General features: G+C 42.2%; 2 protein-coding genes across 8 annotated transcripts in view; one reads left to right on the top strand and one right to left on the bottom strand.

The window, feature by feature from the left end:
• Nucleotides 1-246: 246 nt before the first annotated feature.
• On the bottom strand, nucleotides 247-12822 carry GGPS1 (geranylgeranyl diphosphate synthase 1). Of its 2 annotated transcripts, XM_046027754.1 has the most exons (5): nucleotides 12619-12822; nucleotides 9804-9858; nucleotides 8717-8809; nucleotides 3008-3078; nucleotides 247-2772 (listed from the first exon to the last, which is right to left on the bottom strand). In XM_046027754.1, the coding sequence occupies exons 3-5, from the start codon at nucleotides 8784-8786 to the stop codon at nucleotides 2011-2013; spliced, it is 903 nt and encodes a 300-aa protein (XP_045883710.1). In that variant the 5' UTR covers nucleotides 8787-8809; nucleotides 9804-9858; nucleotides 12619-12822; the 3' UTR covers nucleotides 247-2010. The 2 variants fall into 2 exon arrangements, with proteins under 2 accessions (XP_045883710.1, XP_045883709.1); XM_046027753.1 differs by lacking the exon at nucleotides 9804-9858.
• Nucleotides 12823-13333: 511 nt separating this feature from the next.
• The window catches only part of ARID4B (AT-rich interaction domain 4B), a 148285-nt gene continuing 140354 nt past the window's right edge, over nucleotides 13334-21264 (top strand). For 4 of the 6 annotated variants that reach the window (XR_006821207.1, XM_046026563.1, XM_046026561.1 and 1 more), the window contains exons 1-2: nucleotides 13490-13626; nucleotides 14462-14516. Coding sequence is in view for 5 of the 6 variants with exons in the window: in XM_046026563.1 (XP_045882519.1) it covers nucleotides 14511-14516 (6 nt within the window). In the remaining variant the exon portion in view is untranslated. The other 2 variants (XM_046026560.1, XM_046026559.1) reach the window with 2 other exon arrangements.

Genomic DNA, 21264 nt, shown 5'->3' with positions numbered 1-21264 from the left:
AAGTAGAATAGAGAAGAGCTAATGGATTTAAAATCTCGCTGATAATTATTTATGACAACATAATTTAGCCTTCATTCTTTTGGCTTTGGCAAGGAAAAAAGTTAATTTATTTTTTGAACCTCTATAGACTAGAAAATGGGAAAATATTTCAAAATTACAGGTCTTCTACATCCAAAATCCAGTTTACTTTGGTTCCAAGACACTCCTTTAAGCAGAAGAAAAAAAATATTGTAGTTTAAACCCAAGTAGATAAATTAATATATTTTTACTAGATTTAAAGTACTCTTACATTGTTCTTCTGTAATGACAACTGTGATTATAGTTCAAGGTGAAAAGAATAGACTTTTGATTACTTAATGGATAAAACGACTCTTTTGTAAGTCCCCAATTCAAGGTCAAGCATTTCTGTCATTGACAAAGACCAGATACAAATGACAAAGGAATCATGAATAGCACCAGGCCAAAATTAATTTGATTAGGTAAGGAATAAATCAACTTAAGCAGCCTTCATCTTAAAGGTAAATATTTTCTTTATACAGTTAGCATTAGATCTTTCTGACTAATCTTTAAGTTTTTAAGTAATGGATTCATAAACACAGTTCAAATTTCCATAACGCAGCATAAATACCCATGATTTTCAATCAAAATGGAAGATTCAAATTATTTTCAAAACTAGTAAAGGTACTACCCAACTCTTCAAAGATTGGGTTGAGGGCTTCAGTGAGATTTTCTCATGCAAGTACACAGTGATTAAATCTGCCAAAACATATTATAATGGAACCAAACAAGCGAAATGCAATGTTTCTGGAAAAGTTTCATTTGGGGAGGTCAGCAACACTTGTAAACTAAGGAATCAGGGTTTTTCTTTTCTTTTCTCCTACCTCTTGTTGCCAGGTGGCTCGAGGGTGTTGGGGGTAGAAAGTACACAAAAGGGATAGAGAGTCAGGGTTAAAGCACTATAAAGCTAATTGAGTACCTGACAGCATAGCCTTTGACTCCTTTTCAGCCAGGCACTAGCTCTCAGGTTAACACTTCTCATCCCTTTAATCACAAAGATTAAAGATACCTATTTCCCTTTCTATTCAAGCACCAATTGCCTTTAATGGGGGAGTTGGGGAGTCATGACCTCAGTGGCAAGGAAAAGGGCATCTCCCCCTGCTTTTGTACTTAAGGTGAGCCAACAGCTCTTTTATGATTTTTACTTACTGACTAATAGGAAACTACAAAAAGGCTTTAAATAAAGGCTCCTCCCTAAAATACTCTTTCCATATACCCTTGTTTCTTCCCACATGGAAAGACATTGCTGTATCCAGGTATCAATCTGTTTTGCGGTCACAAATTACAAGGAAAAAATGAATGAATTTGGACTAGCATATAAATTCTATTAAGTGGAGTCTCCCTGGTTAAAAAGCTGAATTTGCTGGGCAGGGAGGAAGAAAAAAAAGGAAGGGGGTAAGAAAAAAGACTAGTGCACTTACTGCTTATCACGGTCAGCTTTTTCATGGAAGACTTTAGGGAGGGAGTTTCCAAGAAGAGACTGAGAAACAATATTTAGGAAGAAAGAGGTCTAGTGGTCTCTGGGCCAGCTCACTATAGAAACTGGTCCCAAGGAGTCACTGACTTGAAACTGGGGTAGATGAATGGGAAATTGCCCCTTATAGCACAGTTAGGAAGTATCTGGATAAAAATTCCTGGAAGCTGAAGTCCTCTTTATTGACAGAATCAACAGAATATTTGTGGCAGTTGTCCATAAGGTCCAAACATAGCACATTCTGACATTCAAATCAGACCTACTTAAATGTGGCTCATTTTGATTCTTTAAACTTTGTACTATGATGATTATCTGTACAAAGGGTTCTAAATCGAAACAACCTCATTCACATCACCCCTATTCACTCGGTTTGTGGAGAGTAACAGCTCAGTCCAAATTTTTTAAAAAGTGATAGTCTAAAAGACAAAAAAATAGTCAACTGCAATAAGCTACCAGGTCTAACCGGAAATGGCTTAACACTATTCATTCTCTTCTTTGAACATTTTGCTTAAGTGCTTAATTAGGGCTACGAGCTCAGGATTCCCACCACGTGCATCGATTTGTTTATAGGCTTTAGACTCAAGTTCTTTAAGAGTACTCCGAGTGTATTCAAAAGAACCTACATCCTCGAGATAATGTACACAGTATTTTTTAATATCTACATTCTCGGTTCTCTGACGCAAGATATTCTGCACCTGCGTGCTTTCAGGCCTGGACCAGATAGCATGAATAGTAGGGAAGGAGAACTTTCCCTCTGTTAGATCTTCACAAAAGCTTTTGTTTTCACTATATTCTTTGGAGTGTAGATTAGCATAATCATCCCTAATTTGGAAAAAGAGCCCCAGTGTATTAAGCAGTGGCTTTAGATCTTCTTTGTAGTCAGAGAACAACTGCATGAGACCTACTGCTAATCCGAACAGTCCACCTGTCTTCTGCAACACCATTGCTTTATATTCTTCTTCAGTGGGACAAGTGTAATTATCCCTCCAATAAATATCTAGACCTTGTCCCTGATGGAGTTCCAAAAGCTGGTGGGTAAAAAGCTTCACTGCATCTGGGTGATTAAGGGTTAAGACTTTCTCAAGGCCAAGGAAATACACATAATTGGCAGAATTGATGACAGATGGAATTCCATAGATGCTGTGGGCCACCGGAAAGCCACGTCGGAGTTTTGAGTTGTCTTCGATATCATCGATGAGCAAACTGGCATTATGCAACATTTCTGTCACTTCAATGATAATCTAACAAAAAAGACAAGTGACAATTTCATTTTATTTGACCTATTCAAAACAGCTTATAAATACTTAGCAGATTATGAGAGTCTCAGATTTCTTAGTTTTTGCGATGAATATTTAGCAACCTCAATATAAAACAATACATGTATCCACATTGAACTCAATTAAGAGCAAAGAGTATTTTACGTGACATCTATTAATCTGTCAGGGATTAAGAACGAGGTTAGAATTGCCTAAATACCTGTAGTTTGTCTTCTGGAACTTTTAGCCAATGATTAAATGCCTGTGAAAGTTTGGTTCTCACTTGTTTACCTGAAATTAAAGAATAAAATTTGGCAATAAAATTAGTATTTCAGTTATTAAAAAAACATTCAGAAACTTCCTTGGAAAGCGTTCCGACTTGAATCCAGCCCCATCACTGCTGGGCCCCTCCCTACCACCCCCTCTACCAAAATTCACATTCTGAAAGCTCACAGTCTTTTGAAATTAGGGCATGCAAGGAGATTCTAAAGTATGCAAATGGCCCACTAGTAAGCCCACTCCTTTCATCTTAACTTGTATCAACAATTTTGGAATGAAATGTGGGCATTTTAGGAACTATGATCTAATTCATTCCTTTTGTGAAAAATAAGTCAGTCTAGTCAGTGGCAGTTAATCAGCAATGTATGTTTTCAGAGAACTGTAGGTATTTCTAATGAAATATACTTTGCTGCTGAATTCAATAAAATATCATAGAATTACCTCTTAAAATTATCTACCATTTCTTTATTTTTTATTTTATTTTATTTTTTTAAATATTTATTTGACAGAGAGAAATCACAACTAGGCAGAGAGGCAGGCAGAGAGAGAAGGAAGCAGGCTCCCTGCGGAGCAGAGAGCCCGATGCGGGGCTTGATCCCAGGACTCTGGGATCATGACCTGAGCCGAAGGCAGAGGCTTTAACCCACTGAGCCACCCAGGCGCCCCTCTACCATTTCTTTAAATTAAGGTTTTAGAGACCGTACAACTCTGCTTCTTTCCTATCAAAAAATGAGATGACCATTCCTGAAGTATCCCCATTTAGTCAAAAGTTAATCTTTTTATTTTGACTAGGGCCATTAGTTTTTCAATATTATCATTTTCTTACATGGAAAGCTCAAGAGGTTTTTGGGTAGTAGTTATCAATAGAAGTCATTTTTGCCCAAATATAAAGGAATGGTCGATAAAAACTCCAACCAGTTCTTTTAATAGCGTTCTACAAGCTTCCTGCTAGAGTGAATGCACAGTAACATCCTAATTTCAGATGGTTTCAGAAAAAGTTACATAAAAAGTTTCAGTGAACAAAAACAGTATTTTCTAAGACCTATGTTTTCTCTGCACCCAAGCAAATCAATAAACTCTCATCCCATATCCAAATGAAAAAAAGTTGCACTTTTTGTGAGAAGTCTAAAAGAGAAGGACCCCTAGGGTTCAAGAAGCAGTATTTTCTGTCTACTAACCTTTAAGGTGAGCATGGTCTGGGTAGCAGATATATACTTTATACTTTGATCTACTTTCCAGTTTAACAAAGGCCAATCTGAGCTACACTGACAAAGCACATCAGTGCAAAGTAACCGTATCACTTTAAGTGATCACTTTAAGTTCAGAAGATGAAGAACACAAAGAATCAATGTGGAGCCACATTTTTCCTTTTTGCTTTTGAATGTACATAGAGAAGAACACAATAAATGGATTAACTTACAGGTAATGTAGTTGTGTTTTAGTATTTTTTTCCTTTAACCATATTCTGGCGTCTGGATTGAGTTTTAAGGCCCCAAATAGCTTCTAACAGGTGCTAGTCATAGAGATCCCTCAAAATTAAAAGAAACAAATTACCTTTCTTCTTTATTGATTTCTTTAAAATATTTATTTTAGAAGGAGAAGGGTGTGTGAGTGGGGGTAGGGGCAGAGAGGGAGGGAAAGGACAAGCAAACTCTGTGCTGAATGTGGAGCCGGATGGTAGGGTTTGATCCCATGACCCCAAGATCATGACCTGAGCCGAAGTCAAGAGTCTGATGCTCAACTGAGCCACCCAAGAACCCCCCAGTTACCTCTCTTCTTTAAAAGACTTTAACGTTACTAACTCCTGGTCTGGGGACCTACACTAGGGCAAATAAATAAAAGTCATTTGACTTCACAAATTCCAGAAAATCCTAATACTAATAATTGCTAATTATTATAATCTTTTAATAGCAAGAGTAACTTCTCAACAGAATAAATGGCCTGGCCCACCTTTTTTTTAAAGATTTATTTATTTATTTATTTGACAGAGACAGAGAGAGAGATCACAAGTAGGCAGAGAGGCAGGCAAAGACAGAGAGAGAGGGAAGCAGGCTCCCTGCCGAGCAGAGAGCCCGATGCGGGACTCGATCCCAGGACCCTGAGATCATGACCTGAGCCGAAGGCAGCGGCTTAACCCACTGAGCCACCCAGGGCCCTTACCTGGCCCACCTTTAAGTCACTTTAGGAACTCTTTGAGTTCTCTGTGAAAAAATAGGTTTATTATGCATAATGCAATTTCCTATTTCTTTTTAAAAGATTTTATTTATTTATTTATTGGGGGGTGGGGAGAAGACTGCATGTGCAAGCAGAGGGACAAGAAGAGGAGAGAATCTCAAGCAGACTCCTTGTGGAGCCCGATGAGGGATCAATCTCGTGACCGTAACTAAGATCATGACCTGAGCTGAAATCACGAGATGGATGCTTAAGAAACTGAGCCGCCAGACACCCCATTAAAAAAATTTTTTTAACTTAAATTCAATTTAGTTAACACACACTGTATTATTAGTTTCTGGGGTAGAATTTAGTGATTCATCAGTTGCATATAACACCCAATGCTCATTATATCATGTGCCCGCCATCACCTAATTCCCCCACTTCCTATTTCTTTTTAAAGATTTTTATTTATGTTTTGTAATTTATTTTTAAGATTCTATTTATTCACTTGAGATACAGAGGGAGAGAGCACGAGTTGGGGGGAGGAGCTAAGGGAGAAGGAGAAGCAAACTCCCTGCTGAGCAGGGTGCCTGACATGGGCCTCTATCCCAGGACCCTGAGCTCATGAGCTGAGTCAAAGGCAGATGCTTACATGAATGACCACCCAGGCACCACAAAGATTTTTATTTTTTAAGTAATCTCTATACCCAGCAGGGGGCTTGAATTTACAACCCCAAGAGTCACATGCTCCATTGACTAATTCAGCTAGGAGCCTCATAATTTTGTTTCTTTAGGAAAATCTTTTGAGGTTATATTCTATAGGATGCAAGATTGTATTAGATAGTAAAAAAGTGAGATACCTAATGAGAGTTTTAAATGTCATCTAATGGCTTAAAATACTATAGGATAATGAGGATTAAATAAAAATGTTACAGAAGTTCATTACACAGGTAAACATTGTTGCTAAAATTAGCTACAGATGGTCCCTGCTTTGCACAGCAGCAGAACAGGAGACACTCCTTAGATGCTTTACAGCACTGATAACTTGGATGTTTTACTATCCAAGTTCTAGCCAGTGTCTGCAAACTTGTTACAAAGTAAGTCCAACAATGGGTAGAGTGCAGGAGAAACATCAGCAGGATGTTTCTCAGTTTCTCTGCAGGAGACCCTGAAATAAGTGTAGTTACTAGCTGCTGAATAAATCACTCAAAACGGGTCTTTTTCTTTTTCCGGGGAAGTGGGTGGGGCAGAGGGAGAGAACCTGATCTCAAAAACAGATTCTGAAATCTGAGTCAGGATGCTTAACTGACTAAGCCAACCAGATGCCTCTTGGCTTTTTCTTAAATAGCAGGCAACTTTTCATTATCCTTTTCTCTTTGATTTTTTTTTTTTTTTAAAGATTTATTTGAGAGACAGTGCATGCACGTGTGCAGTGGGGGTGAGGGGCAGAGGGAGAGGGAGAAGCGCACTCTCTGCTGAGTGCAAAGCCCCAACATGGGGCTTGATCCCAGGACCCGGGACCATGACCTGAGCTAAAGTTAGATGTTCAACCGACTGAGCCACCCAGGTGCCCCCCAGTCAACTTTTTGAGCTGTATTTACAATAATTGTTTATGTAGTTCTATATCAATAAAAAGCAGCACCATGACAAGGGCAAGGCAGTCAACGTTGTCTGCCTTGGGTATAGGCAATAAAGAGGTGCACTACCTTTAATGAATTTAAAAATAGTAACAGACCCTGGGTGTCTTGAGTGGCTCAGTCGGTTGGGCATCTGCCCTCAGCGCAGGTCATGGTCCCGGGGTCCTGGGATCCAGCCCTGCATTGGGCTCCTTGCTCAGTGAGGAGCCTGCTTCTCTCCCTCTGACTGCTACTGCTTGTGCTCTCTCTCTGTCAAATAAATAAAATCTTAAAAAAATAGTAACAGACTGACTAGTTTTTTAAAAAGTGTATATCTTCTTTGTCCTTTGGATCTTGAGAATTTCATCTTTAATGTTAGGATTTTAACTTCTAAGAAGCAGGATTTTATTTGTTTCTGGACTCATAGTGGAAGGTAATTTATATCTAACAAATTTAGGATCCTTTTATATTGCTTCTATAGTACTATGGAATATCTTTATGCTGTCAATTAGATTTCATTTAATAAGCTTTGGTGAGTTATTACTTTTTTTAAAGGTTTTATTTGGGTGGGGGACACAAGCAGGGGGCGTGGAAGAGGGAGAAGCACGCTTCCCACCGAGCAGGGAGCCTGATGCAGGGCTTCATCCCACGACCCCAGGATCATGACCCGATCCAAAGAGGCCTCGGTTCCCTCCATTTTTCTGAAACACTGACATTAGCAGTTACGTCTCCATGTAGGTCCACCAGAATAGAAATGACGCTAATCATGGTGGCTTTCAAGATGTAGCTGGGAGCTACCACTCTTCAGCTTCTGATAACCATATTTATCCTCTCCAGGCTATGAAGAATAGAAACACACATAATACCACCGAGGTGTGCCCACAAAGAAAGGTGTGCACTTTAGAACAGAAATGAAAAAGTGTTTATTGTACTTGATTTGAGAACATCACTGGTCTATAGGTTAGCTATCTTATGGGCTAAATAGGTATTTATGGTTGTCAACTAACTCACCATCTTTTATACAATTTCTACAAGAAAGTACATTCCAAGTTTCAAGTAACTGGTCTGTGAATGTATTTTTATTACAGGAACCCACTCTTATTATATATATGAGTTTTAACTTGCTATCACCATTTTCCAGACCAAGTTAAAAAAATAGCAAAATAAAACATACATATATATGTGATTAGGCAGGTGTTACTGTAAGAAGGCATGTTCAGGTGACCCATCTTTATATATGAATAATGTGGGTCTTGTTTCCAAATAATGTGACTTAGAGAGAGATGCATTACTATTTGGCACTTAAAGGAACGAGTAGCATAAGAAATGTAGCATGTGGATGACAGTGGAAAACATGAACGTGGAAAGTAAAGCTTTTTGTTGTTACACAAATTGGCATAAAAGCCCCTGATACCTAAATAGTAGGGAATAGGAACGTGTGGCATCCCAAAACCTCCAATGACATACTCAAATGTTTTCAGTATTTGTTTTTTTTTAGTTATGTTGTATAAATGGACATTTATAAAAGGGTACTTCAAAAATATCCCCCCCACTTTTTTAAGATTTTATTTATTTGTCAGAGAGAGAGCAGGGGGAGTGGCAGGCAGGAGAAGCAGGCTCCCCACTGCCCGATCCGGGACTCGACCCCAAGTGAAAGGCAGATGCTTAACCGACTGAGCCACCCAGGTGTCCCCAAAATATCCCCTTTAAGAACATAAAACTAAAATGTTCTATTTGTAATTTTCCTTGTATGTATCCCTTATTAAATAGGAAATCTTAAGAGCTGGTAAGTCTAATCTTTTTTGTATGCTAGCATTTGAATGACTACAACTCTATCACAAGACCCTATATGGACCTATGGACCATAACTAAACAGGTACCTGGTAACTGAAGTAAATACTTATAGGGTTCTAGAAGAATTCTTTGGACTGTTTCTTGAGTCTTCTCCATTGTTTTTAAACTTCAAAGCTGATCTGTGAAAAAGGAGAAATATAAAGATAATCTTAATAACTGAATTAATTTTGAGTTTCAAATGCAAAGGGATTTGTAACTCAAGTTGTTTTTGTACAGGCAGACTTTCAGTATGTTGTATAAGAAAATTCTACATATATGAAATCTTGAAACATGGTAAGTGAAAGAAGCCCGTCTTCAGAAAAGGCAAATCACAAAGACAGAAAGTAGACTGATGACTACCTAGCCCTGTGGTAGCAAGAAGAGGGAGTATGAAGTTTCTTTCTGTAGGAATTAAAATACTCTACAATTAGACTGTGGTGATGGTTGCACAACCCTATGAATATACTAAAATGTTAACTTTAAATGGGTGAACTACACATGTAAATTATCTCATAAAAAAAAAAAAGGAAAATCTTCAAGTGATTTCATCGGTCAGAGTATTCACCTGGGTTGTAAGTGATTTTCTCAGTTATAAAACTTATACTAAACTAAGCCATTCTTATTTTACTCAACCATAAAGGCTGAAATTGTTAACAACAAATCAATGTCAAAACAAATCCACAGAATTAGATACTTCTATATTTGACTGATTACATAAATTAGTAGCATACTTTTTCAATGAGCATTAGAATGAATAAATTTTATATCTTAAAATATAAGGCAAAACCTTCTCTTATACATCCTTTACAATCAATCCATTTCAGAGATTCTAATTTAAGATGTACATTAACTTGAATACAATTATCAAAAATATTACCTTGTATACACCCCCCCCCCACACACACACAATTCCCTTGTGGCGATTTCTTATTGGGAGTTTTACATTACTTCAGTGTTTTCTAGAATTCCATTTGTGGCTTCCTACAGACACTTCCTACAATACTTTTTACTGTTGAATCCAACCCCTACTTGGCTTCTTTGTAAGTATCTTTTGCTATTTTTATTCGTCTTTATCTTAAGAATCTACTTTTCTAATTACTCTGACATCGTGACACATTTTAGGTGGCTTCTCACCTTTATTTGCTTTCTTTTGCTTCTGTAACAATGATTTGGTCTTTAGGATCATGAACTAAAAGGATCAAAAAGTGTGTTTTTTGTAATCTCCTCTTGAGTAACAAGGTGAAACAATCTTCAGAACTGAGAACTCCAGCAAAGGAAATCATCTTAGCAATATGACCTCAAAGAGAAACATTCCCCATAGAAATGGAATGCCTTGACTGCTCTGACACCTGCCTTGACTGACAATTAATACCCAGTATGTCACAGGGGAAAAAGTTCAGAAAATATTTTGAAACTATCTAAAAACTAGAAACCTCTTATCTATACTGTTTAAACTTTGACATGTTACCTCATTTTTTTTCCTTTTTCTTAAATTTTATCTGTTTATTTGTCATAGAGAGAGAGAGCGAGAGAGCGTGGCGCACACGGGCACGCAGAGGGAACAGCAGGCAGAGGGAGAAGCAGGCTCCCTGGGATCATGACCTGAGCCGAAGGCAGATGCTTAACCCACTGAGCCCCCCAGGCGTCCTGACATATTACCTCATTCTTAAGAGATTAGAAAAGGAAAGACGACAAGCAGGAAGAATAATCACTTAAATAAAAGATTATTAAAACAGAATTAAAGGTAGGATAAACAAAAAAAGGGATCTTTTATATACTTCTGCATTTTGAATAGTTGGTAGCCATCTCTTCCATAACAGGTTGAGAGCAATAATCATGTTTATCTTTTCTCACAACCTCCAGAACACACTTAACTTAAAAAATAATGAGTCTACCTTTCAAGAACTCTTTTGTCTTCATCTGGAGACAAGTATAGTCTTGCCCAGAAGTCAGAGCTAACTAACCTTGGTTCCAATTCTTAAGGCTTTGGTTGATGCCATTAAAAAACAAAAAGTATGAATTATAAATTTTTAGAAAATTATCTTTAAAAAAAAGATTTTATTTATTCATTTGACAGAGAGAGACAGAAGAGGGAACACAAGCAGGGGGAGTAGGAGAAGGAGAAGCAGGCTTCCACTGGGCAGGGAGCCCAATGCAGGGCTCGATCCCAGGGCCCTGAGATCATGACCTGAGCTGAAGGCAGACACTTAACAACTAAGGCACCCAGTTGCCTCTAATTTTTAAAAATTACCTTAAGAAACTCTTAATAAGTAAGTGAATTCATGTTCCTTTCCTACAGGATGTTTATATACAAGTATTCTCAGTAGTGGGAAAACACAGGAACCTCAATTTTTCTAGATATTGAAAAGTAATCTGTTTTGCGTCTTCTTAAGTCTCAGGGTTTCTACATACAGTGGCCTATATCGCACACACCCCCCCTTTTATTTATTTATTTATTTGACAGAGGGAGATCACAAGTAGACAGAGAGGCAGGCAGAGAGAGAGAGAGAGAGAGAGGGAAGCAGGCTCCCCGCTGAGCAGAGCCCGACGCGGGACTCGATCCCAGGACCCCGAGATCACGACCCGAGCTGAAGGCAGCGGCCCAACCCACTGAGCCACCCAGGCGCCCACACACCCCCCCTTTTTAATGCAAAGCCTCCTGTTATGGCTGGAAATTTCAGTCATCAGGTAGGTACTAGACTCCAACATAAAGAGGCATTAGTGTTACATGAAATCAACTAAGATGGAATAACTACAGAATGCCTCTGTGAGAGAGTCTGAAACTACTCACTTTCAAAACTGGAAAACTGCCTTTAATTTGTTCATACAATTCATGGATGAGTATTAACGTAAAAATAACTGTCCCCCCTCTATGGACTACTGACATAATCTGGTTGGGCTTCTGCATTTGCTCCTCTAATCTAGACCTCTACTCTTCGGCCAGCAAAATTCAGATCTGGCCCTATTTCCCAACTGACTGAGAACCCTTCGGACACATCCCTTTGCTCTTAGGTAAGAACACACTCCCTGCCAAACTGTCTGGAAGACTGGGCTACTCCCGCTTCCCCCACCCCCAGCTTCAGTTCTTCACACTTTATCATCATTATTGTTATTATTATGTTAGTTCTTCACACTTTAAAATCTCTCTCTAGATACAAGGCTCCCAAGATGTTATTTTTTTCCGCCTGGAAAGTTCTTTACCTATTAACTCCTGCTAAGCCACTCTGAGCTCGATCCTCACTCTGCTTCCCTTAAATCGAATTCCCAATTTTAAATCATCACGTAACTCTCCTTCGCAGCACTCACCACCGTTACCAACTTCACACCCACTTGTGGGTCCACTTTATTCCCGTCTGTACCGTTTTCTAGACGGCAGGCGCCCAGTAAGTATGGGAAGGACTGAATGAACCTCATGGTTCTAACGCGCTGGAGGAGGAGATCAAGGCATACACTTGCGGTATAGAAAGTCAGCATACCGTGCAAGTTGCTTTTTGTTTTTTTAAAGGGAACAATCTGATTTCAAAATTGCTAAGTGGTGCCAGACGAGTATCAGTGTAGCTGGGAACGCAGAACGAATCCTTCCACTCAAACCCCGGGAGGTGACAGGCCTGAACAAAACTGCCCGAGCTACAGGCAGCGGATTGAAGTAACTTCGAGGCAGATTTTTAGCAGAGACTTGGTCAAAGCGCTTTCAGGCGCTCCTATGCTAGTCGGAGCCCGCAGGGCCGGTGAGGTTCCTGCTTCCTCTCGGCTAGGATGCCCCCTTCCGCCCTACTGGGTGACCCACCGCTCCTCCCCTTCTCCAGCGAGGATGGAAAATTCATACACAAGCCGGTTCAGCATCCGGGTCCTCACCCTCCTTTCTTTCTTTCCCCCCGACCCCGCCTTCCCGCCTCCCCCGCCCTCACTCCCATCCGGGTCCCCCCCGGCCGCCACCACAGCCGCTCACGGTTCAACGGTGATATCACAACTTTCGCGCCGCGGGTCCGGGAGTAGTGGTGCCCAGCATCAACTTCCCACTTTATAGTTCAGAGCAATGCTCCGCCTGACGCCTACATGGATCCCTCCCCCTACTTCACCACAGAACTCTCCGCCCTCCTCAGCAGCCAGCGACGCCGCATTACTCGGTGCAAGAAAATGCGCCATCCCGGTCACACTGCGCAGGCGTCGTTGCCGCCTCCCTACTGCTTTGTCGCCCCGCCCCTTCCCCTCCCCCCGCTACTTGCCTCACGCAGACGCGGGGCATTGCGGGTCTTGCAGTTCTCCTGGGCAAGGGCTTGCGCATTGGGCCCAGAGGTTGGACTACATTTCCCGGGAAGCTTTGAGGAGTAACTTTCTGTTTCCATAGAAGTGGTGGGAAAATGGCGTCGTTGTTTGTATCCCGGAGACCAATAAGAATAGGGGATGGGCGGGTTCTAAGGAATGCTAACCAATCCGAGGTCGTCTGAGGGGCCATCCGGGAAAGAGGTAGGGGAGGGGAAAATATCTAGGGGAGGGGAGAAAGAAGGGAGGGGGGCTCTTGGGGTGGGGGGGGGGGAAGCGATGTTTGCCCGTCAGTCGAGTCCGGAGTGAGGAGCTCGGGCGCCGGAGCGGAGGGAGACTCTTGAGCTGAAGCTTGCCGCCGCCACGGCCACCGCCTGGACCTTTGCCCGGAGGGAGCCGCAGAGGGTCTGGCGCCGCCGTCCTCTGGAGGGCAGCGCGATTCGGGGCCCGGACCTCCAGTCCGGGAGGGATTTTTCGTCGTCCCCCCCCTCCCCCCAGCGAGGGAGCCCGAGCGGCCGCCAAACAAAGGTACCAGTCGCCGCCGCGGGAGGAGGAGGAGCCGGAGCTTCAGCCTCAGCAGCCGCTGGACCCGCCGCCCTTCTTCCCCCATCTCTCCCCCGGGCCTGCTGGTTTTGGGGGGGAGCAGGGGAGGGAACTCCGGACGTGCCAGGGTGAGAGCTCGCCTCCGCCGAAGGTAGGGGCATTTTCTGAGGCTTTCGCGGTTCCGTGAGGGGTCCTTTCGGGAGTCTGCGGGCCCGGCCGAGGAGCAGGGGGCGATCGGTCGGTGGTCTCGCCGGGCGCCCGGATTCGGGGCCTGGGCCTTCCGGGAGCCCCCGCCCCCGTGCAGTTGCCGAGTCCCGAGTCGCCCCCCAGCCTGGCGGCTGCACACTCAGCGGTTTAGCGGCTCTGGGCCGCGGTGGGGGGCCCGGACTGGCGCGGGGGGCAGTGTCTCCTCCCGGCCCCCCGGTCCTCTGGCGGTCCCCGCGGCCCGGGAGCCGGGGATCCCGCTTGCACTTGTCTGGTCTCCGCCTCGGAGCGGGACGTGGGCAGCGGCTGAGCGGCGGGTCGGTCCTGCCCGCGGCCCTCCGGCCCGCCTGGCCTCTCCGCCGCCCCCACCCGGGGGCCCCTCGGGCCCGGGCCTGCTCCGGCTCGGAAGCTGGGCTGCGCGACCCTCTGGGGCGCCGACCCGCTCGTCCGGGCCCGGAGGCCCTCGGGGAGGACAGGCGGCCCCGCGCCGGCCCCCGGGCTTGTTGTGAGTTTCTTCTCTGACAGAAATGGCGTCATTGTCGGAGACGGGAAACTCCGTCGGGTCCCGACAATGGGGACGGGAAGCGGCCGAGCTGTGGAGGTGGCTGGGTTTGCGGGGCTGGCGAGGCCACGGGGGGCCCCTCGCCTGCGGTTCGCGGTTCGGGGGCTGACGTCCGCCACGGCGCTTTCTTCGGGGTTCTGGCTGCGCTCGCTTCCCTCCGCCTCCGCCGGTGCAGAGGGTGCGTGTGGTGCCGACTGGGTGTCTTTTGTTTCCCCTCCAGGTGCAGGTGAATCGGGTGTTTTCGAGGGGATCGCGGTCCCAGAATCATCATGAAGGTAAGATTGCGTAGAGGAAACGACATCTGGGGTTCTAGAATTGGGGAAGGGGGGGTGATCGGGCTTGTGTGTGGGGCCTCCGAGTTTCGCGAAGGAAGGTGTGCGGGGCGGCCTGGCACACGAGCCCCTTCCCCGGGAGACGGTGGGGTCCGCTGGCGTGGCTCTCTGTTGCGGAGTTGGGGCCACTTACAGGAGATCGCACTGAGCACGGTTCTCCCATATCGAACGTCTCTTTCTGCAGGCTAAGGCAGGAGTAACTGCATGAAATAGTGTTTTAAAAGGTAAAACAGAAAAAGCAGGTCAAGTAATCCGACTCTAGAAACTGAACTGTGTTGTGGTTCTAGCGATTACACTGATGAAAGAAAATCCCGTCTGTTGCGTGAACAGTGCTGGGAATTTCTAGCAAAAGACCTGTTTGTTTGCTGGGAAGATAATCTGAACTGAAAGATTTTTAAAGAGAATCTTTATGATGTTTACCCAACTCAGAGATACTAGTTTTTCCTGGGATTTAGGATCCTACTTTTGTTTTTTTCTTTGTTGATCCGTTTAGTCTAAATTGTCAGATGTTGTGATAAAACCAATGTAGACTGATGTGGAAAGCCCATGGCCGGATTCCTCTTAAATGTGAACACGTTAACCGAATGGAGAATAATGTGTAAAAAGTAGAATTTACTTAGCTGGTGGAAGAGATCATGGCAATGGAAGTGTAGGTTTTTATTTTTTGGAGACTATGTAATTGAGTGGTTTATTTTTTATACACTGGGGAATAAAAAGCCTTAGATATCTGGCCTGTTTAGATTCAACTGGTGGAACTTAGAGACTAGAGATATTTTTCATCCATGACAAATTTGGAAGTGCTTGAAACGGTAGGGTGTGTTCACAAGTATAGGAATGCATAGAATAGTATCTGAAAATGTGAATGCTGTCTACTTTTGATAGTTCCTTTGAATTATTTGAAAACAAGTTTTCCTCTCTTCAGGATGGACTTGCTTTCATAGTACTGCATCTAAATGAAAATTTGTAATGCTTCTGTTTATGAAAGAAAGTAAAAGCTGTGACTACTTAAATATCAGCTATACGGAGTAATTTAAGTTTAGTCTAGTTTTTCTTTTCTTAGTTTTTTTTTTTTTTTCTTCTTGAGTTTGGGTGCTGTAAAGTATCTGAAACAGTTTATATCTGCTGAATTCTTGTCTCACCTTCATGTAAATGAAAAAAATAGTGATGTTTCAGAAACAGATCCGTTTTTTAGCCACAGATGCTAGCTATAACTCCTGGGACCTGTGTAAAACAGTGACAAGTGAATTTGTTAGGAAAAACTGTATATCTTCCTTGGTGTTGGGTGAGAACTTCTTAAAGGAAAGTGTTGGGTCGAATAACATATAATAAATTCAGAAGCTGAATAATATAGGATTTAGTTTCTGGTAGATATTGCAATCTGTCATAGTTCCCAATATACTGCCTGGTGCGTCTTTGGTATTCTGTTAATATTTGATTAAAAGAAATGTAGTAAGTTGAAGGTCCTTAAGATTTAAATTTTCTTTCCTTTTCTTTCATTTCCGTTTTTTTTTTTTTTTAACTTGTGTGTTTAAAAAATGAAAGTACGTTGGAAACTTTAGCCTTAAGAGTGTCATAGTATTAGGCAAATGCAAATTTTTTGGTATCATTTTAGAACTGCTAATTTTAAGTGCTTAGTATTTCCATTAACATTGCCTTTTTAAAAAAGGGTACTACTGATGTTGAAAGGAAGAGTTATTAATGTAAATTTCTGATTTTATACAAGAAGAACTTCCTGTTTATTGTATATATAGTGAGTCTTCTCTTTGGGAGTCTACTGATAATCAGCAGTACTACAAACTTAGCTTATTTCTTACAACTTGATTTCTTACATGGTGAACATTGAGAGGCTGCCCATGATTGGTATTTTGCTTTAACAAAGTTGCAATTCAGAAAGTACTTAATAGTAATTATAGTGGGCTCACATTTTCTCTTTTTTTGTGTGTGTTCCCAGTTTCTAAATTGTAAAGACAACAGAGCTATAGGAGGATTTATGCTATTTATCAGATCTCACCAAACATATTTGTACTTTGAAGCAAGCTTTTTAAGTTTTTTTTTTTTTTTTTAAAGATTTTATTTGTCAGAGAGAGAGAGTACACACAAGCAGGCAGAGAGGCAGGCAGAGAGGAGGAAGCAGGCCCCCTGCTGCACAAGGAGCCCGATGCGGGACTCCATCCCAGGACCCCAGGACCATGACCTGAGCTGAAGGCAGCGGCTTAACCCACTGAGCCACCCAGGCGTCCCAAGCTTTTTAAGTTTTTATTATCTGTTTTATTCACAAGAAATTTTAAAAATTTATTAAATGACAGTGTATTGGTGTCATTGAAAGAATGTTTAGTAATACTTTTCTGGTTGTTGCTTTAAAGTCCCAAAATAAAGAAAAATGTATATATCATTTTAAATGTTCAAAACAATTTTTAGAAACAGTTGTTAGAAACAGTTTTGTTGTAGTACTATAAGAGTTTAGTTAAACAAACCCATTTAGTCACTAGTATATTCTATCTTGTAATACTTTTACCCAGTGTGTTTTTGAGAAATAGCACTGTAACACAAAAGCAGTTTTATTCTTTTTTTTTTCTTTGAAAGATTTTATTTATTTATTTGACAGAGAGAGATCACAAGTAGGCAGAGAGACAGGCAGAGAGAGGAGGAAGCAGGCTCCCTGCTGAGCAGAGAGCCTGATGTGGGGCTGGATCCCAGGACCCTGAGATCATGACCCAAGCCGAAGGCAGAGGCTCAACCCACTGAGCCACCCAGGCGCCCCAAGCAGTTTTATTCTTAACATATGTCATGATATGGGGTTTTGTTGGATTTTTTATACTTTTAAAAAATTTTATTTATTTATTTATTTGACAGAGTGAGACTTAGTGAGAGAGGGAACACAAGCAGGGGGAGTGGGAGAGGGAGAGGCAGGCTTCCCACCGTGGAGGGAGCCCAATGCCAGGCTCCATCCCAGGACCCTGGGATCATGACCTGAGCCAAAGGCAGATGCTTAATGACTGAGGCGCTCTGGATTTTTTATATTTTCTATAGATCTTTCAGTGTCAGTGATAGCACATTTTCAGGAAATCCTAGATTATTAAAAATTGTAAATGATTTCAAGACTTAATTTTAATTATGTCAGATTTATTTCCTGCTTTTTTCTAACTAAATGTTTTCTTGCTTATACATTGTGCACGTTGTTAATATCTCTCATTACATTGCCGTAAATTTTTAAGTGAAGTGGGAGAAGCTGGAGAGGCTAGAGATTTCAGAATCTTTATGGGATAAGCAATTTAGATGGTTGTGCCTAGAATCTTGGAGAGATGGGCTTTCTCAGATGTACCATTTTCTTCCATAATCACTGCCTTTAGAACACATAAAAACAATGGATTGATTATTAATGCTCTTTGCTTTTGTGCATGTTCTCACCCCTCTCCCCCTTTCCTTCCACCGTCCTTCCCCCTTTCCTTTCCCTGGCTCCTCATTTCCCTTTTTCTTTCCCTTCCTTTTTTCCCCTCTTCCTTTTTCTTCACTTCCTTCTTCCCTCTCCCTTCCTCCCTCTGCCCTCACTCTCTCTAACCCCTTCTTCTTCCCTTCTTTCTTTCCCTTCCCTCTTTCATAAATCATTCATTTAACAACAGCCCCTTCCATGCATCAGGCAGTGTGGAATGAATGTGAATAAGCTCTCAGATCTGCTTTCGAGGAGCTCACAATTTAATAGAAGACATAGAAAAATATTGAGTTACAAGAGTCTTGACTGCAGTATACAGTAATTGTGGTAAGTGGTGTGGGAGGACAGAAGAGGACATCTAAATCATAGTCGGGGGCACCTGGGTGGCTCAGTCAGTTAAGTATCTGTCTTTGGCTTGGGTCATGATCCCAGAGTCCTGGGATGGAGCCCCTCGGGGGTTGCTGCTCAGCGGGAAGTCTGCTCCCTCTCCCACTTCCCCTCCTTGTGTACCCTTTCTTGCTGTGTTTCTGTCAACTAAATAAACAAAATATTAAAAATCAATCAGTCCATCAATCAGTCAGAGTTATGGAAAGTTTTGTGGTAGAACCGACATCTAAGCTGAGTGTTAAAGCTTTCATTGAGCAACGAAGAGTAGAAAAGAGTGTTTGAGACAGAAAGGGGACTACATGTTGGAACATGAAAAAAAAAACCAAGATGGTGTATTTGGAAACTTAGTTCACTGTGCCTGACTTAAAGCATGATGTGTTTGGGGTGGGAATAGGAGGGCAATGGAGAGAAGGCTAAGTTAGGGAGTTAAAAATTTTCTTGACTGGTATGAAGCACTGAAGGTTATTAGAAAGGAGTAAAGTTGGTGGATTTATATTCTGGAGAGGTCACTTCGGTAGTGTTGTGAATATTATGTCAAATGGGAAATCCGAGTGGATGATCTGGAGATTGCAGGTGAGAAGACCAGCTGAGAAGTAAGGGCTTGAACTCATGCAGTGGGAATAGATCTGAGATATTGAGGAAACAGAATTCAGGACCTAGTAACTCGCCCTAGGGTGGGAAGTGGAAGTTTCTGTCTTGGGGGGAATGAGATTGCTATTATTGTCACCTGAAGTATGTTGGCATTGAAGTAAACATGTTGTACAGGGTTTTGAGTATTCAGGCGACCTGTGGAATGACCACATCCTCTAGTTACAATGTAAGATTAAGAGAGTAGGTAAGACGAAGAGAAATCAGAGGCTTGGTTAATTCAGTCTGAATGTTAACCTCATAGTTAACTTTAACTGTAAAATTTGAGAGGATATATATCTATAATGTGGCATATGTATTTTGTCCTATGAATTTGTGATCTCTTTGATGAACAGGTAATTTTGTAAAATACTGACTTGTGTTTTGTCTAAATTGCTAATTCTTTGTCTATTGTAATTTTTTAAAAAAAGCATGTTGGATGAGTACATATTTCCCCGAAGAATGTGTTTTTGCTACTTCAGTCTGTGAATTCAGTCAGCGAAGAGATAAATTGTGTATCCTCCATGTACCAGACTTGCTTCTAGGTATTGAGGATACAGCAGTATACAAAACAAGAGGTCTTCCCCTCATGGAGTTTACTTTAAATTAGGAAAAGGACACAGACACCAAGCAAAAAAAAAGTGGTAAGTGCTGTGAAGTAAAGCAGAATCAAGATAAGTGGTTACAGTGACAGAAGGTGTTAACTTTAGATGAAGTTTAATAAAGGGCCTGTTTTTGGAGATGACATGTAAACATCATGCGAAACAAGTGATACAGTGGGCTATTCAGTTATCTGGAGGAAGAGCAGTCTGGGCAGAAAATTCAAGTGCTAGAGTCCTGTGGAGGAATGTTGTTGGTCTGTTTGATCGTGGCATACTTTAAGGAACAGGAAGGGCCTTAAAGCTGGAGTGGTAGGAGATGAGGCTAGAGAGATCACAAGTTCCTACCGTATAGTGTAGGGCCTTGTCGGCCGTGGGAAGGACTTAAGAGTAAAATCTGCGTGTTTTGGAAGTCAGTGGAGGGTCTTGAGTGGAGCAGTAACTGCTGTTCAGAGACTGGACTGTGGGCGAGCAAGAATAGAAGGAGGGACGCCAGTGGCAAGCCTGCCAAGTTAGTTCTGGTGAGAGATGGTGGTGCACCAGGTGTGAGAAGTGGGTCTGTTGCAGGTGGGGATGATAGGGTTTGAATGGATTGAATGGGAAGGAAAAGTTCTGCTTGGTGCTACTCATGGTTGACTAGTCCCTCCTCCTCCCCTTTTACCATATGTTTTTTTGTGATTAGTTGGTGGATGGGATTTTTCGGATTGACTGCAGCCAAGAAGGCATTCCCAACTCTTAGCCTTCCCTTATTAGTGAGTGGTGAACATTGAGATGAGCAGTCCTTTCCATTTTTTGGTTTTGTTTTATTTTTGAATTTTAGGAAAGGAGATAAAATTCACCCTTTTAAAGTGTACAGTGCAGAGGTGCCGACTCTTGATTTCGGCTCAGGTCATGAACTGAGGGTTGTGGGATTGAACCCCACATGAGGCTCCATGCTCAGCAAGGATGTCTGTTTGGGATTCTTTCTCCCCCCGCTCCCCTCCCCACACCCGCACACACGCAATCAAGCATAGTCTCTCGCATGCTGTCTTTCAAATAAATCTTAAAAAAATATAAAGTGTATGGGTTGGTACTTAGTATTCTCACAAGATTGTTGATCTATCACTACTGTTTAACTGCAGAACATTTTTGTCTTCCCAGCAAGAAACCTGTACCTGTTAGCTGCCACTCCTTGTTCTCCTTCTTCTCTGTCCCTTCCCCAGCCATCACTAATCTGCTTTTGGTCTCGGGTTTGCCTCTTCTGGACATTTCCTATCAGTGGAATCATCCAGCATGTGGCCTTTTGTGCCTGACTTCTTTCACTTAGCATAATATTTTCTTCCTTTTTTTTTTTTTTTTTTAAGATTTTATATTTGTGAGAGAGAGCGTGCATGAGCAAGCGCACAAGCAGAGGGGAGAGGTAGAGGGAGAAGCAGACTCCCCACTGAGTAGGGAGCCCAATGTGGGAGTCCATCTGGGAATCAATCCCAGGACCCTGTGGGATCATGACCTGAGCAGATGCTCAGTTGGTTAACTGAGCCATCCAGGCACCCTCACTTAGCCTAATATTTTTAAGGTTCATTTTGTAGCATGCTTTATTCCTTTTTATTGGTGAATGATATTTCATTTAGTGATTAAATGTATGTACCACTTCTGGTTGATCCACTTA

This window comes from Meles meles, chromosome 13 (assembly GCF_922984935.1).
Source record: "Meles meles chromosome 13, mMelMel3.1 paternal haplotype, whole genome shotgun sequence".
NCBI lineage: Eukaryota > Metazoa > Chordata > Mammalia > Carnivora > Mustelidae > Meles > Meles meles.
The sequence above is the reverse complement of the archived record's forward strand: the minus strand, read 5'-3'. Positions and strand labels throughout refer to the sequence as shown.